General features: G+C 34.7%; 1 protein-coding gene across 2 annotated transcripts in view; it reads left to right on the top strand.

The window, feature by feature from the left end:
- Positions 1-8150: 8150 nt before the first annotated feature.
- LOC148122724 (selection and upkeep of intraepithelial T-cells protein 2-like) overlaps positions 8151-14757 on the top strand; it is a 35678-nt gene continuing 29071 nt past the window's right edge. Inside the window, exons 1-3 of one of the 2 annotated variants that reach the window (XM_087904736.1) lie at positions 8151-8347; positions 10144-10262; positions 10723-10803. In XM_087904736.1, coding sequence (XP_087760862.1) covers positions 10728-10803 — 76 coding nt within the window. In that variant the 5' untranslated portion in view covers positions 8151-8347; positions 10144-10262; positions 10723-10727. The remainder of the gene's footprint in view (positions 8348-10143; positions 10263-10722; positions 10804-14757) is intronic. The other variant, XM_087904735.1, reaches the window with a different exon arrangement.

Below are 14757 nucleotides of genomic sequence, written 5' to 3'. Positions count from 1 at the left end.
CAATATCACCAGCCAATTGAATGAAATAGAAATACAACTGATATTGGATTTCTTGCTTATAATTTCAGGTTTGAATCTCTATCAGGTAACTAGGAGTTAAGCTTTTGTACTCTGGAACTGTTGACTGAGGTTTCTATCCCACCCAATCCCACAGCTGTTCAGTCCCAAATAAATCATACAGAGGTCTACTTTAATCATAAATTGGTTGGCTCATTGCCTCAGGCTTCTTATTAACTAATTCTTATAACTTACATTAACCCACAATTCTTGTCTATGTTAGCCACATGGCTCAGTACCTTATTTGGCGTGGCAGTCACATCCTGCTTCCTCTGTGTCTGGGTCAAGACTGCAGACTGAAACTTTCTTCTTCCCAAAATTCTCATTGTACCTCCTCTACTTCCTGATTAGCTACTGGCCAATCAGTGTTTTATTAAAAATAATACACATGAGAGGATAAAAGACCACATGGCTAACACGGACAAGAATTATGGGCTAATGTAAGTTATAAGAATTAGTTAATAAGAAGCCTGAACTAATCATCCAATAAATTTATGATTAATGTAGACCTCTCTGTGTTTATTTGGGGCTGAATGACTGCAGGACTAGGTGGGACAAAAACCTTGGTCAACATGCATCTACATAAAAAATTGTGGGCCTTTAACCTCTTTGAGATATGCTACATATGACATTTAAAATGTTTAAGCTTTCTGCAATGAACCATGACAATTCCTAACAGCAACCTTTTAATTCTCTAAAAGGAGGATGGAGCCCAACAATGATGAATCGACCTGGATTCTTGTAATGCCAAAAAGCCTACAAACACCACCAAAAGCTTATCTTTGGACTACAAACTGCTCTGAACAATTTCAACATAGCTCACTGAGATGGTACAGCCTCACAGGCAACTCTAGTCAGGACTTCAGCTCTGTACTTTCCCATTACACAGAGGCTGAATAACAAATGATACACCTGGCTCTCCCAGAACTTGACAATTATCCCCATTTTTTAGAGTCCTCTAATTATACCATCACCCCCAGACAAAAGGAAGTAATTTTAAGAACATGACACTAAGATGTTCAGAGATGGTATGGTTTATTTTTTGTCATTCTGTGAGTTATGGATATTTATCATCATTTAGAGAGGTTGGTTAAAAGTTGTTATTGGTAATTATCAGGGAAAAAAAAAGTTGGCAAAAGGAGACCAGATTCAGGGCTATCATTCTAAAAAGAAAAAGGGAGGATGTAGAAATTATAGAATAAAAGGGTCGACTGCTGAATCTACATGTAAATCAAAAAAGGTCCTATTAGTCTTCAGTATTTTACATTGGTATGAAATTTTGTATATTTATACAAATTTGAGGTTATTTTTTGTTATACTATATACATGTTTCTGCACTTATTTAAGATATTTTTGTATATTGATACAAATTTGAGGTTATTTTTGTCAGAACCTACCGTACCTACATTTTAACTCTTATTAAAGGTATTGTAGTTATATAGCTTAATCAACAATGGAATGTAAATTTCTAGTGCTTGAAAGTTATTACTCCAAATTATGTAGGATAATAAAGAAATTCAGGTTAGTAATTAAAAATTATAATCAAACTTGTAGTCATGTTAGGTATTTTTTTATGTCAAACAGATGTATTTTAGACAGACAGGTGGTCTTCAAGCACTTTAGAGATCTTCAAAATATGGCCTTTAAGATGTTTTAAGAACATAAGGTTTTTGATGACAATGAGACATGTTTGCTCCTGGCAATAGCAATCTACTTCAGAGAGGATATAGGGCATCAGAGAAAGTTCATATGGAGCATATGGTGTTTACTTTTTTGTGACAAATATTAACCACTGGGCAAGAAACTACCCTTGTCTAGATGGCTAGTAGTATGGTGTTCAAATTGGGCAAGAAGGACACAAAAAATAAATGACTGCCAAACTTTGCCAAGACATGGTAGAACAGTCCTTCCAAATTCCTGTTCCACAGAAAAGTCTGTCAGATATTCTAGGCTTTCAGGCTGAATATGGGTGCCCCAATATAGTAGAGGAAGCTAGGTTGACTGTCTAGGCAGCCACCTGTTTCTGTGATTGTTCTAGTATTTAGAAGTGTCTTGCTTTGTACTTCCTGTTTACTCAGGTAATATTATATCCATCTCAGGTTTCTGACAGTGTTGAAGACTAGATGGTTTTAATTTCAGAAAAGAAACTCACAAAGAGGTGTAAAGTTGTAAACAGAGACTGTACTTTGATTCCTGGATGCCCAGGCTTGAATAATTACATGGAAACTCTATCAATTACATCACTGTTTGACCAATGGTCAAGGTTATTTCTAACTAGCTCTTATATCTTAAATTAACTCGTGTCTATTAGTCTATGTATTGCCATGTGACCATGGCATTGCTTCATTTTCTACATGCCTTGTTTACTCTGTGGTTGGCTGGCATTTGCATCTTTGTCTTCCTCTTTCCAGAATTTTTCTCATCTAATTGCCCCACCTCTACTTCCTGCCTGAGTACTGGCCAATCAGCATTTTATTAAACCAATACAAGTGACCTTATCCCACAGCAGTTCTCCCTGTTTTTCAAAACAAGACCCTGAATCTAATCTCCTTTGCTTAGCTTTTATCCTGGCCATTGTCCATAACAACTTGAAAACAAAACTGTAAACAAAGACAAGCATACATAATCCATTTTTTTCGGAACATGCGTGTTGTTTTCTAGGCTACTTCCTTCTGATTGGGGGAACTGATAATCTTATGATACCCAAAGAAAATTTAGGATTATGGTCAAGTCCTGACTGGAGTATTCTGTGAGGCTGGTTCATCTCAACCAGCAGACTTCAAGCTGATCTGGATGTAGAACTAAGAGGAAACTGCAATAAAGGTGTTCTGAAGCATTGGATCATCTGGGTCATCTATTCCCACTGGAGATTTTTTATGGAGTCTTCCTTGATTAAACCTTATTTTCCTTAACTGAGAATGAATACAAAGCCTTTCATTTCCTTTTCTCAGTGCAGTATTTTCTTCTTGCTTTCTCTGTGTCTAGTTGAGTACTGCATATTGAGCCTTTTCTCTTCCCAGACTTCTCCTAGTCTGGTTGCCCCACCTATACTTTCTGCTACTGTCCAATCAATGTTTTATTAAACCAATATAAGTGACAAATATTTAGTTATACAAAAGAATTTTCCCACAGCATGAAGTGTGTAAGGTTGAGAGTCAGGAAAAGAGTTTTGGATGGTAATGTAAGTTAGAATAGAATGTGGATTAGGTATGACACTGTGAAATAAACAAAACAGAATGAATGCTGGAGTATTTTCTCTGAATTTGTCAAATACATATGGACTAGACATTGTTAATGTAATTCTTACCTGGAGATATTTATATGGCTTTTGTACTTATTGTAAATAGTTTTACTATTTAGCTAAAATCTTCCTTTTTTTAAACAAAATTGACACTTTGATCATGTTCTGACAAATAAAGCTTGCTTGGAGTCAGAGAGCAGAGCTAGCCACTAGCTTTCCAAAGCTAGCCACAGAGGTTTTAGAAGACTGGGAATAGATACGACAGAAAGAAGTAAGGCATGACAGAATGGGATCTTGGCCCTTTTGGAGGCAGGAAGAGAACACGTGGAAGAGAAGTAGTAACTTCTCTGCTTCATTGATCCATCAGATTCTTACTCCAGTATCTGACTCCTGAATTTTTAATGATAAAGAATATTTAGATTAATGCTTCAAAATACAAATACACTTTCCATAACAACATAATCGTATTTTATTGTATAAATGTACCACATTTTATTATCCTTTTGTCTGTTAATGGACACCTTCTAGTATATATCTGTTACCCGGCTATCATCGATAAAAAAGCAATGAAAACGAATAAGCAAGTATCTCTTTAGTAGAATATCATGTCCTTTGGGTATATGCCTAAAAGTCCTACAGCTGTATAGTATAGTATCTATTTCTAGTTTCTTGATCATCCTGCACACTGATTTCCATAATGGCTGTACCAGATTCCACTCCCAGCAGTAGTGAATAAGTATTTCCCTTTAACCATATCCACACTAATGTTTATTATCATTTATTTTGTAGATCTTAGTCATTGATTGCCTGTAGCAATTATTTTAACATGAGCACCTATAATTTTTTCCATATCCTCATTGTCATGTTACATAAGTCTTATTTAGGCTATCATTGTTATTTTGTGGGTGTATCATGTGTAGGAAACACTCTTTCACAATAGGCATTCTGGTCTTTTTACTCTTATTATCTATATTAACTATCACAGTCACTTATTAAATAGTCTTTAATTTCTTCTTAAGCCATTTTTGTCCTTTTTGTCTCTGCTTTTATCCTACTGTTATAGCTAACACTTCAGGTTCTATGGTAAATAGGAGTGGTGACAGCAAGAAATCCTTGTCTCCTTTCTGATTTTAGTGGGAATATATCGAGCCCTTCTCCTTTAGTGTGATGTTGATTGTGAATTTGGTGTATACTATCTTTATTATTTTGAGTTATGTCCCTGCATCCCTATGTTCTTCAGGACTTTTATCATGAACGGATGTTTCATTATGTTCAAGACCTTTTCTGCATGTAATGAGATGAGCATTTTGTTTCTATCCATTTATTCTGTTTATAACTTGGGTTACATTTATTGATTTATACATATTGAACCTTCCTGCACTTCTGGAGTAAAGAAGACCTGTTTATGGTGGAATGTCTTTTTATGTGTTCTTGACTTCATATTACAAATATTTCATTGAGAATTTTTCATTTAAGTTCTGAGGAAAATTGATCTATAATTCTCATTTGTGGTGATATGCTTTTCTCATTTAGACATTAAAATTATACTTATTTCATACAAATAATTTTGATTTTCTTTTTTATATTCTACATAAAATTTGTAGAAGTATTGGTGTTAGTTCAGTGAAGGTCTGATAGAATTCTATGCTAAATCCTTCTGGCTTTAATTACTGTTTCTAACTTGTTGGTAGTTATGAATCTTTTTAAATTGTTTACTTCCATTTGATTTAACATCACAAGATCACATGTATCTAGAAAATGATCATTTCTTTTCTGTTTTTCCAAGAGAGAGATTTTAAGTCAGCGCATCTGCCTCATAGTTTTTATGTATCTGTTTAAATTATTCACATCATCTTTATTCATGTTTTGTACATTATTGCACTTAGAAATTCAAGTATATCTTTTATGGGGTTTTTTTAGGGAAACAAAAATCCATGTATCTTTCAATACTTATTAGAAAAGCTCTTTTTTTGCAATAAATGAAGATAAATACAGATACCACAAATTATGCAATGTAAAGTTAATAAAAACTGGTAAAATACCTAGATCTAAATGAGACATTTATACCACACTTCCTTTCACCAGTGATCAGATGCAGTAGGAGTCAAGAAGACCATAAGATTCAGAGTAGATTATTAAAGGAAAACACTACTTTATTTACACATAGCACATCTCACACACAAACTCACATTATTTGGAACTATATTCACAAGACTGTACAAGATCAAGCCAGATATAATTCCATCATGGAAGAAGTTGGGGGCTCCTGAAGTCCAGTCTCTAATTAAATAGTTATTGGCAGCTGATGGCCACTGTCTGTGTAGTGGCTGGTGACAGGCAATTTATTAATGTGACTTCAAAGAGTCAGTCCATGCTTCAGTAGATACTCCCAAATTCCTATACATACAGTCACCACTAAACTGATGCAGTGAGAACAGGAGAAAGAGGAGAGAGAGAGTATATGAAACTGGAAATAAATTATTATTAGGTATTCAATTATGGTGAATAATCTGTGTAATATGTTATTAATTTCAGATTGCAAGTGTTACAAGATTTCCCATCTGTTCATCAAAACTATTGGCTTATAATATTTTCCTTATTGTGTATCTGTCTGGTAAGGTTACTAGTATAACACTATCTTCAAAAAGGGAATTTTAAAATGTTTCTTCCTTTCCTAGTTTTTTAAATGTTTGGAGAGATAGTCATCAGTATGTTAGCTCTTTTTTGGAGGCCTATTGGGATTCTGTGCTAAATCTTTCTGGCCGTGGGATTTCTTTGTTAACTTTTTAAATATTTAATTACTGCTTCTACCTTATTGGATGTTATAGATATATTTGGGGTATTTATTCTATCTCTCTTTAATTCTTTTTGGTAATATATATAGACTTTTGGATCTATAGACCACATTCCCTAGAAGGGAGGTTACTGCTATTATCCTGGTAAATGTCACAGTGCTAAACTAACTCTGATGACTTATGTCTATAGCCATAAATTAATGTTTATATAAACTCTTGGGAGAGAAGCTTCTACTTGCAGTACATGGTGATTAACACATAAACCCTCAAATGGCCAAGGTGTAGAGAATAAGAGACTGAGTAATGTTCAGCCTTAAATGAGACATCTATATCACTTCCACTCCTCTCAAGTATTACAGATCATTGTTGAAGAAATGGAGAAGGACAGGTGCCAGAGACATTACATTAACACAAGGAAACTGTTTTCTGGACATGGCAGGATATTTGCATATATAAACTCTCAGTGGTCACAAAAGCATGTGCACATATATTCAGACTCAAGTCAGACAAAAGTCCAGCATGGAAGATGTTTGGTATGAAATTCCCCCTTCTAGTTGAGGAGTCATTGACAACTGATAACTGTTAAAAGAGGGAGAGGGAGTTTCTTTAATAGTGTAGTTTCTGATAAGCCAGTGTACTAGTTTGGAAGACAGTACATCAAAAAACATTTGCGTAGTATAGATTGATTCTAACTTTATATTGGTTAGATTTTACAAACTTGTCACAAATCAAGACATATCAGTGAAGAAGGAATCCTAACTGGAAAAAAATGCATTCCATAAGACTGGTGAGTAGATAAGACTTATGACACTGACTTGATTATTTATTGATATGAGAAAATCCAGAACACTCTGTGTTGTGCTAACCCTGGGCATGTAATAAGAAATAATGCCCAACAGGTCATAAGGAGCATGCCAGGAAGCAGTTTTCTTCCCAAGTCTTCTGCTTTAGTTCCTGACTCTAGGTTCCCACATTAAGTAAGTTCATGGTTTTGTTTGTATCATTGATAGAATGTGACCTGAACTGTAACTGAAATAAAACTCTTTACCACCATATTGCTTTTTTTTCATGGCAAAAAATTGTTTGTTTATTAGATACAGGACACCAAGTTGATTGAGTAGGAAGGGAAGTTGATTGAGATCGGTGAAGAATTGGGGATGAATATGATCAAACTCCTTTGTACAAAATCTCAAAGAACTAATAAAATATATTTTAAATCATTTGCAAGTGTACATTTATAATCCTTACATATGCATGATAAATTTATTGAGCGCCATATGACTTATTTGTAAAGATAATTACATATTTGATGAAATATACTTTTATATTCATGTGCGCATACATGTATAAAGGTCTGAAATATTTCATAAATATGTATGTAAGTTTCTGAGTGCATTCATATTTATAGCTGTTCTATACCTATTTATGTATGGCATCTGTATTAAACATTAATACATACATCTGTTTATTAAAAGAATTGACTACACATAGATTCATATTCACTTAAATATATATAATATATATTTCCTAAATTTTCATAACTTCCCTTATTTCTCCCTGAAGCTCACCTCTCATCATTCCTCAATCATTTCTCCCAGTAGCTACTGCCAATTACTGGGAGTGTTTTGAGTTGACTTCTCTCTTTCATGTCTCCAAGATAGAGATGTTCTGTCAGCCTGGAAAACTACTGTGCTCCTTTGCTTAACTGGACCAACTGATCATTTTGCTTCAAGGTTATTCCTTGAAGCTATGGAAAGTTCTCATTATTCATGGAATGCTTCATCTGGAATTAAAGTCATTTACTTGTCCTTCTGTAATTCACTCTCCTTACTATGCTATGTATAGACCCAGCATTTAAAATACATTCATCATAGTTTTTCATTCGGCATTCAGTATATGACAGGTGCGGATCAGGTTTTGTTTTTTTCTTCCCTAGGCGAGGCGAGTCTTGCTAGGACTTGAGTAACACCAGTCACAGTCACTGAGCCAAACAAAGGTTTCATTCATGGGTTGATTACCAGCCTCTTGGGAAGTTCCCTGGGAAAGAGACCTATTTATCAGGCTTGAAGAATCATGGGGCCAGACTTTCAGAGTAGGAGAGGAAAAGTTGGATGTTAGTTTACCTGATCTCCATCTAACTCTGGCATGCTCAGTGACTTCAGTAAAACTGCTGGAGCATTACCAAAATCTCAGGTGACTCAACTCATGCATTCATAGGGACAACAGAAAGCTGAGTTGGGATCGTCAGGCTCAGGTAAGTAAGGTGATTTAATAATATTTTAGGCTTTGGTTCTATCTTCATAGATCATTTTTCTACCTTTTCTTCTTCCTTGTGCCTCCTGGGAGGAATATTCTCCTTTATAAACAAGTTCCAAAGACTTAGTAAGAAGTATGTTTAAGGATTAGTAAATCTTGGTGTTAAGAAGGATGACAACAAAGAGGACCCTAAGAGAGACAAACATATATCTAATCTGCACGGGAAGTAGAAAAAGACAAGATCTCCTGAGTAAATTGGGAACATGGGGACTTTAGGAAAGGATTGTAGGGGAGGGGAGTGTTGTGGAGGGAAGCAGAGAAAAATGTAGAGCTCAATGAAAAAAATCAATAAAAAATAAATAAAATATCCTACTGGAAAAAAAGCATAAGGAGTTAGTACCTTCTAAGGAATAAGACTTCCAAGTTTTCTTTATGGATCAGTTGAATATAATTCTGTAACATTCAATCTTAGTGGATCCTGAGATCAGGTTCTGAAATGTCATTTGATCAGGTCTAAGAAAATATATTCCTATGACTATATGATTTCTCAGCCACATAAAGTGAGACTTGTGCCTATCCTATGTTTCCCTCAAAACATAATAACTATTCTATTTATAATAAACAAAGTCAGAAATGCATAGAATATGTGAGATGTCCCTGTTAAATTTTTACACTGAGTGTTTAAAAACTCAATTTCTAAAATAGACTAGCAAAAAAATTAATATTCTCAGTCATACATGGAAATTTCAAAAGTTAATTTCCTAGAAATTGATACATAAATAAGACTGAAGCAGTGGAATTAATGGACATGTTAACATAAAGGGGGGAAATTTCTATAGGTTCCACATCTATATAAGGAACTACAGACAACAAATGACTCTTAGGAGATGGAGAATTAGGCTTCCCCAGGAATGAGACCCGTTACTGGTTTTTGAATGTAGAGTGACAGTCAGTCTTGAAATCACACACACTCAAACCTTAAAACAAAATGACTCAGTATGCTTTGTTTGTGTGTGTGTATACATATAGATCACATACATATATGCATACTCATACACATATATGTGTATGGATATATATTTATATATGTGTATATTTGTATATATGTATGTGTATGTATGTATATGTAAGAGTAGAAATAGAGGCTTTTGGCTAGAGAGTGATGATGTGAGAGAAGCTGGAGGGAGGGGTGAGAGACAGTACTATGATTCTATTTCCAATATAAAATATTATTTGAAAGTTAATCTCATAGCAGAGAGTAGAATCATTGTCGTTAAACTCTGGAAAGAGGATGGGGAAGTGAGAGACACATGCTCTTTTAAAAATTCATGAAAATACGATTAGATAGGGGAAATATTTCTAGTGGGGCAACTGTGATTATCTGCACAGTACTAGGGCCACCAATTGACACTGTGGAAAGGGAGAAACAAGGAGAAACTCACAAGACTTCATCACACTCTAAGGCTTCATAGGAAGTTAATAATTGCTGGGGAGGGGACGGTACACTTTTTCAGTGGTGTAGCCACTGGTGAGCCATGTTCCTGTAAACAAACCTTTACCATGGTCCTGTAACATATCAGAATTCAACTCAAATTATATAAAAGAAATTTAAAAGATGTGAAATTATAAGGGAAAGTCGTTGGAAAGAGAAAGATTAGTGGGACTGGGAGGGCCCAGGAGAGGGCAACGCAGTGAATACAAAGTATATACATGCATGCAACTTTACTAATAAAATATTAAAAAACAGAGCTGGAGAGATGGATCAGTAACTGTGAGTATGTTTTGCTCTTGCAGAGAATCCAGGTTTAGTTCTGACTTCAACACGGTTGTTCAAAAACAGATTCTGGAGATCAAATAATCTCTTCTGACCTCTGTGGGCCCCAGGAATGCAAGTGGATCATACATATATGCAGGTAAAACACACACACACACACACACACACACACACACACAAAATAAATTTTAAAAAAGATTGTGAAACATATTGTTTATATATATACATATGTGTTTCATAATCTTTTTTAAAATTTCTTTTGTAAAATAAATGTTTATTTGTTTATACATATACATATATATACACACATATACATATACATACATACATATGTGTATATATGTATGTATATATATATATGTATATGTATAAACAAATAAACATTTTGTTCTTTTGTTCATTCAAAACCCAAGAAGGATATATCATAAACATTTTGATTTTTCTTAAAATAAGATACTTAGTATTTTGGCCTTGATCTAGCAGCCAAATGTGATATATTTTTATGTCTATAATACACACATCAAGCAAGACAATAGGATTATAGAGAAACTGGAAATTGAATGCAAAGTTATCCTTTCATCTCTTATGCTTCGTCACAGGTGTAATGGGAGCTACAGGAGTACTTGCTGTTGCACACTGTGTTGCCTTGTACTTCCTACAGACGGTGGCGCTGAGTTCAGGTTTGACCCTCTCACTTGCCCTTATGAGCATCGAGAATGTCAAGCATGGCAAAATAATCAAGGCATCGTACAAAGAACAGGGCATTTAAATCATTATCCCTAAATATGGAATGTAGCAATGAAGTGAAGAAAGTTGCAAGAGTATCCAGCTTAGAGGAACAAGTAATTATGTCCAATCAGCACATATTCTTTACTTGGTGTTGAAAGGAGGCCTTGTTTGTTCCACCGCCAGGCTAGCATAGCCCTGAAATAGCCACACAGAAACTGTATTAATTAAATCACTGCTTGGCCCATTAGCTCTTGCTTCTTATTGATTAACTCCTACATCTTTATTTAACCCATTTCTATCAATCTGTATATCACCATGAGGTCGTGGCCTACCAGAAACATTTCAGGATGTCTACCTTTGGCTGTGGATCCATGGTAACCCCCTGACTCTCCTTTCTTCCTCCCAGAATCCAGTTCCATCTTCTCTGACTACCTAAGTTCTGCCCTATCAGGCCAAGGCAGTTTCTTTATTCATTAACTAATACAAGCAACACACAGAGGGGACTCCCATATCAACTTGGGTTTGTTTCAGCTTCCAAGTAGAAAGTACAATGATAGCAATTGAATACTTGTCTTGAGGACTCAATATTCATACTGAATGCACAGCACTTACATTTCACTTTTACATTGAGGAATTGATAACAGCAGATACATATTAAAATCCATTCAAGGCTTCCCACAGGGCAGGAAACCCTGACTGCCCTGGGGGACGGAGGGGAAGGAGGGGGGGGAGTGGGGGGAGTGGGAGGGTGTTGGGAGGGGGGGCGGAAATGGAAACTTTTATAATTTAATAAAATTTACTAAAAAAAAATAAAGAAAAAAAATAAAATCCATCCAAGCTAAGAATGCAGTAGAGGGAAAAGATGAGGGAAGATGAAGCAAGCTATGGAAATGAGAATTTGACTTTGTAGGGACATCTGTGCACAACTAAATACATTATTTGAAGATATTTTAAAAAGACTTAGACAATGAGTGATAAAAAAGATGTAAAATATTATAGAAAAAGCTGATTGTCAAATAATAAATTTTCACTGATGCACATTTATTTTGGTTAGACATGAATTAGACTCATTTTTGGTACCAGAAGCATTGTTTGATGACAAGAGATGTCCAGTTGTCACTTTGTCTTCTCCATTATTGGGTGATTTAATTAAGATTACCTTCCTATATTCATGAAGCAACTTTAGTAATCTCCTACTATACTGGGTTTTCATATGGCCCCTGAAATGGGCCTGTTTTGGCTGTTCCTCTCTGTAGCATACCCTTTTTGTTCCTCTTCACTCCCTGTCCAATTTGATCCTCCTAATACATGTCTGTCCATACCAAGAGACATATTTTATTTTCTCTTCTGAAAGATGCCCATCCCACCTAACTCCTTCCTTACTTTGTACTTAACCTCTCTATATGGTTATATAAATTGTAGCTTTCTTATTGAAGACTTAAATATAACATCCACATGTAAGTCAATACATTATTATATTAGTCTTTCTTGAACTATCACACAAAATAATATTTTCATAACTTCATCCATTTACCTGTGAACTTCATTTCACACTTTAAATGGATGAATAATAATTTCACTGAGTAGATGTAATTTTTTATCCATTAATGCACTGAAAATTATCTAATCTGTTTCCAATTTTTGAATAGGAATAGAAGTACAATTAATATCATTGAGCAAGTGTCTCTGTATTAGGATAAAGCAACCTTTGGGTATATGTTCAAGAGTAAAAAAGTTAGATCTTTGGGTTGACCTATTCTCAGCTTCCTGAGAAATGACCGCATGGATTTCTTTTGTGACTGTACAATTTTAAACTCTCACTTTAAATGTTTGAGCCTCTTACTTCATATCATCACCAGTACAAGTCATCATTTCTTTTATTGACAATCGTAAATAAAGGGTATGAGATGAAATCTCAATGTATTTTTGGTTTACATTTCCCTGGTTGCTATAGATGGTGAACAATTGTTTAAGTGTTTCACAGCCATTTTGGGTGTTCTCTCTGAGAATTTTCTGTCTAGATCTTAACCCCATTTTTAGTTGGGTTATTTGGTTTTTTGGATACCTAGATTTTTTAAATTCTTTATGTATTTTAGATATTAACCCTATATCAAATGTGTAGTTGGTAAGAAATCTGTCCATGTGATACTGCCCTTTTCTGTGCACGGCTTTTCAGTTTCATGAGGTCCCATTTCTTTTATGTTGCTATAGGTTTCTGTGCTAATGGTCTTCTGTTCAGAAAGTCTTCTCCTTATGCTAATGAGTTCAAGATATTCCTCACTTTCTCTTCTATCAGGTTCAGTGTATCTGGTGGACTTATGTTAATATACTTGATACATTCAGAGTTAAGTTTTGTGCTGAGTGATAAGTATGGATCTATTTTCATTTTTTATATGCAGCCATATTGTTTGACCAGTACCATTTGTTAAAGATGCTATCCTTTTTCCAGTGTGTATTCATGGCTATTTTTTCACAAAACAGGTGACTACAGGTGTGTGAACTACTTATGTCTTGATCTCCAATTTAATTCTAGTGATAAATGTATTGGTTTTTATTCAGTATAATGTTGTTTTTGTTACTATATCTCTGTAGTAAAATTGAGAGAGAGTGGTGATTTTTCTAGCAGTTTGTTCTTGTTCAATGGAGTTTTAGATATTCTGGATTTTATGTTTCCATATGTACCTGAAAATTGCCCTTCAAGATAGATGCCAAGAGGTTTTAGAATTCTGTTGGGTATTTAATTCAATATAGGGGTTGTTTTTGTTAGAATAGCCATTTTTACTATGTTACTTCTACCAATCCATGTACATGGTAGACTTTCCCATCTTCTGATATCTTCCTTTGTGTCTTTCTTCAATGTTTTAACATTTTTATCACTCAAGTCTTTCATTTGCTTGGTTAGAGTTACCACAAGATATTTTATATAATTTGAGGCCACTGTGAAAGGTGTTGTTTCAAAGATTTCCTTCTCAGTCCATTTGTTACTTTACTGAAAGTGTTTATCAACTCTATGGGTTTTCTGGTTGTATTTTTAAGTTTACTTATGTGTACCATCATATTATTTGTTAAAAAAGTATTTTAACTACATCCCTTCATATTTGTATCTTTAACTGTAAATTTTGTGCTTTTATTATTATGTGCTGTAGGGAATTTCTTTTCTGGTTCAGTCTATTTTCTGTTCTACATGACTTCATACCTTGATAGCCCTCTGTTTCTTTAGGCTAAGAAAATTTTCTTCTATGCTTTTGTTGAAAATGGCTTTTGTGCTTTTTTTCTGGGTTTCCTTTCCTTCTTGCTACTATTCTTAGATTGGATTTTTTCATAATGTTCCAAATTTTATGGATGCTTTGTGCCTGATATTTATTAAATTCAACATCTTTTGGCCTAGGTATCTATTTCTTCTGTCTTGTCTTCAATGCCTGAGATTATCTCTTCTATCTCTTGTGTTCTGCTGGTGTGTTTTGCCACTGAGATTATTGATCATGTGCCTAAGTTTTTCACTTCCAGTTTTTCCTCAGTTTAGAAGTTTATTCTATTTTCACTTTCATGTCTTGAACTGTTTGCATCAGTTCATTCAATTGTTTGTGTTTTCATAGATTTCTTTAACAGATTCCCTCATTTCCCCTTTGAAGAGGTTGAACATATTCATAATAGCTATTTTGAAGTCCTTGTCATGTGTTTCAGCCATATTTAATTTCTCAGGGCCTGTGTAGTAGGGTCAGTGGGTTCTACTTGAAACATTGTTTTTGCTACTATTTACTGCATTTTTAGTCTATGTCTAGGCATCTGGGTTTGGGATGATTGTAAATCTAGAGGCTGGTATCTTGTTTTCTTTTAGTTGAGTGGATGTTCCATTCCTTGGTTTCTGTTGCCCTCTGTGGTTCTTTGGAGAGAGTGATGACTGT

This window comes from Myodes glareolus, chromosome 3 (assembly GCF_982192425.1).
Source record: "Myodes glareolus chromosome 3, mMyoGla1.1, whole genome shotgun sequence".
Classification (NCBI taxonomy): Eukaryota; Metazoa; Chordata; class Mammalia; order Rodentia; family Cricetidae; genus Myodes; species Myodes glareolus.
The sequence above is the reverse complement of the archived record's forward strand: the minus strand, read 5'-3'. Positions and strand labels throughout refer to the sequence as shown.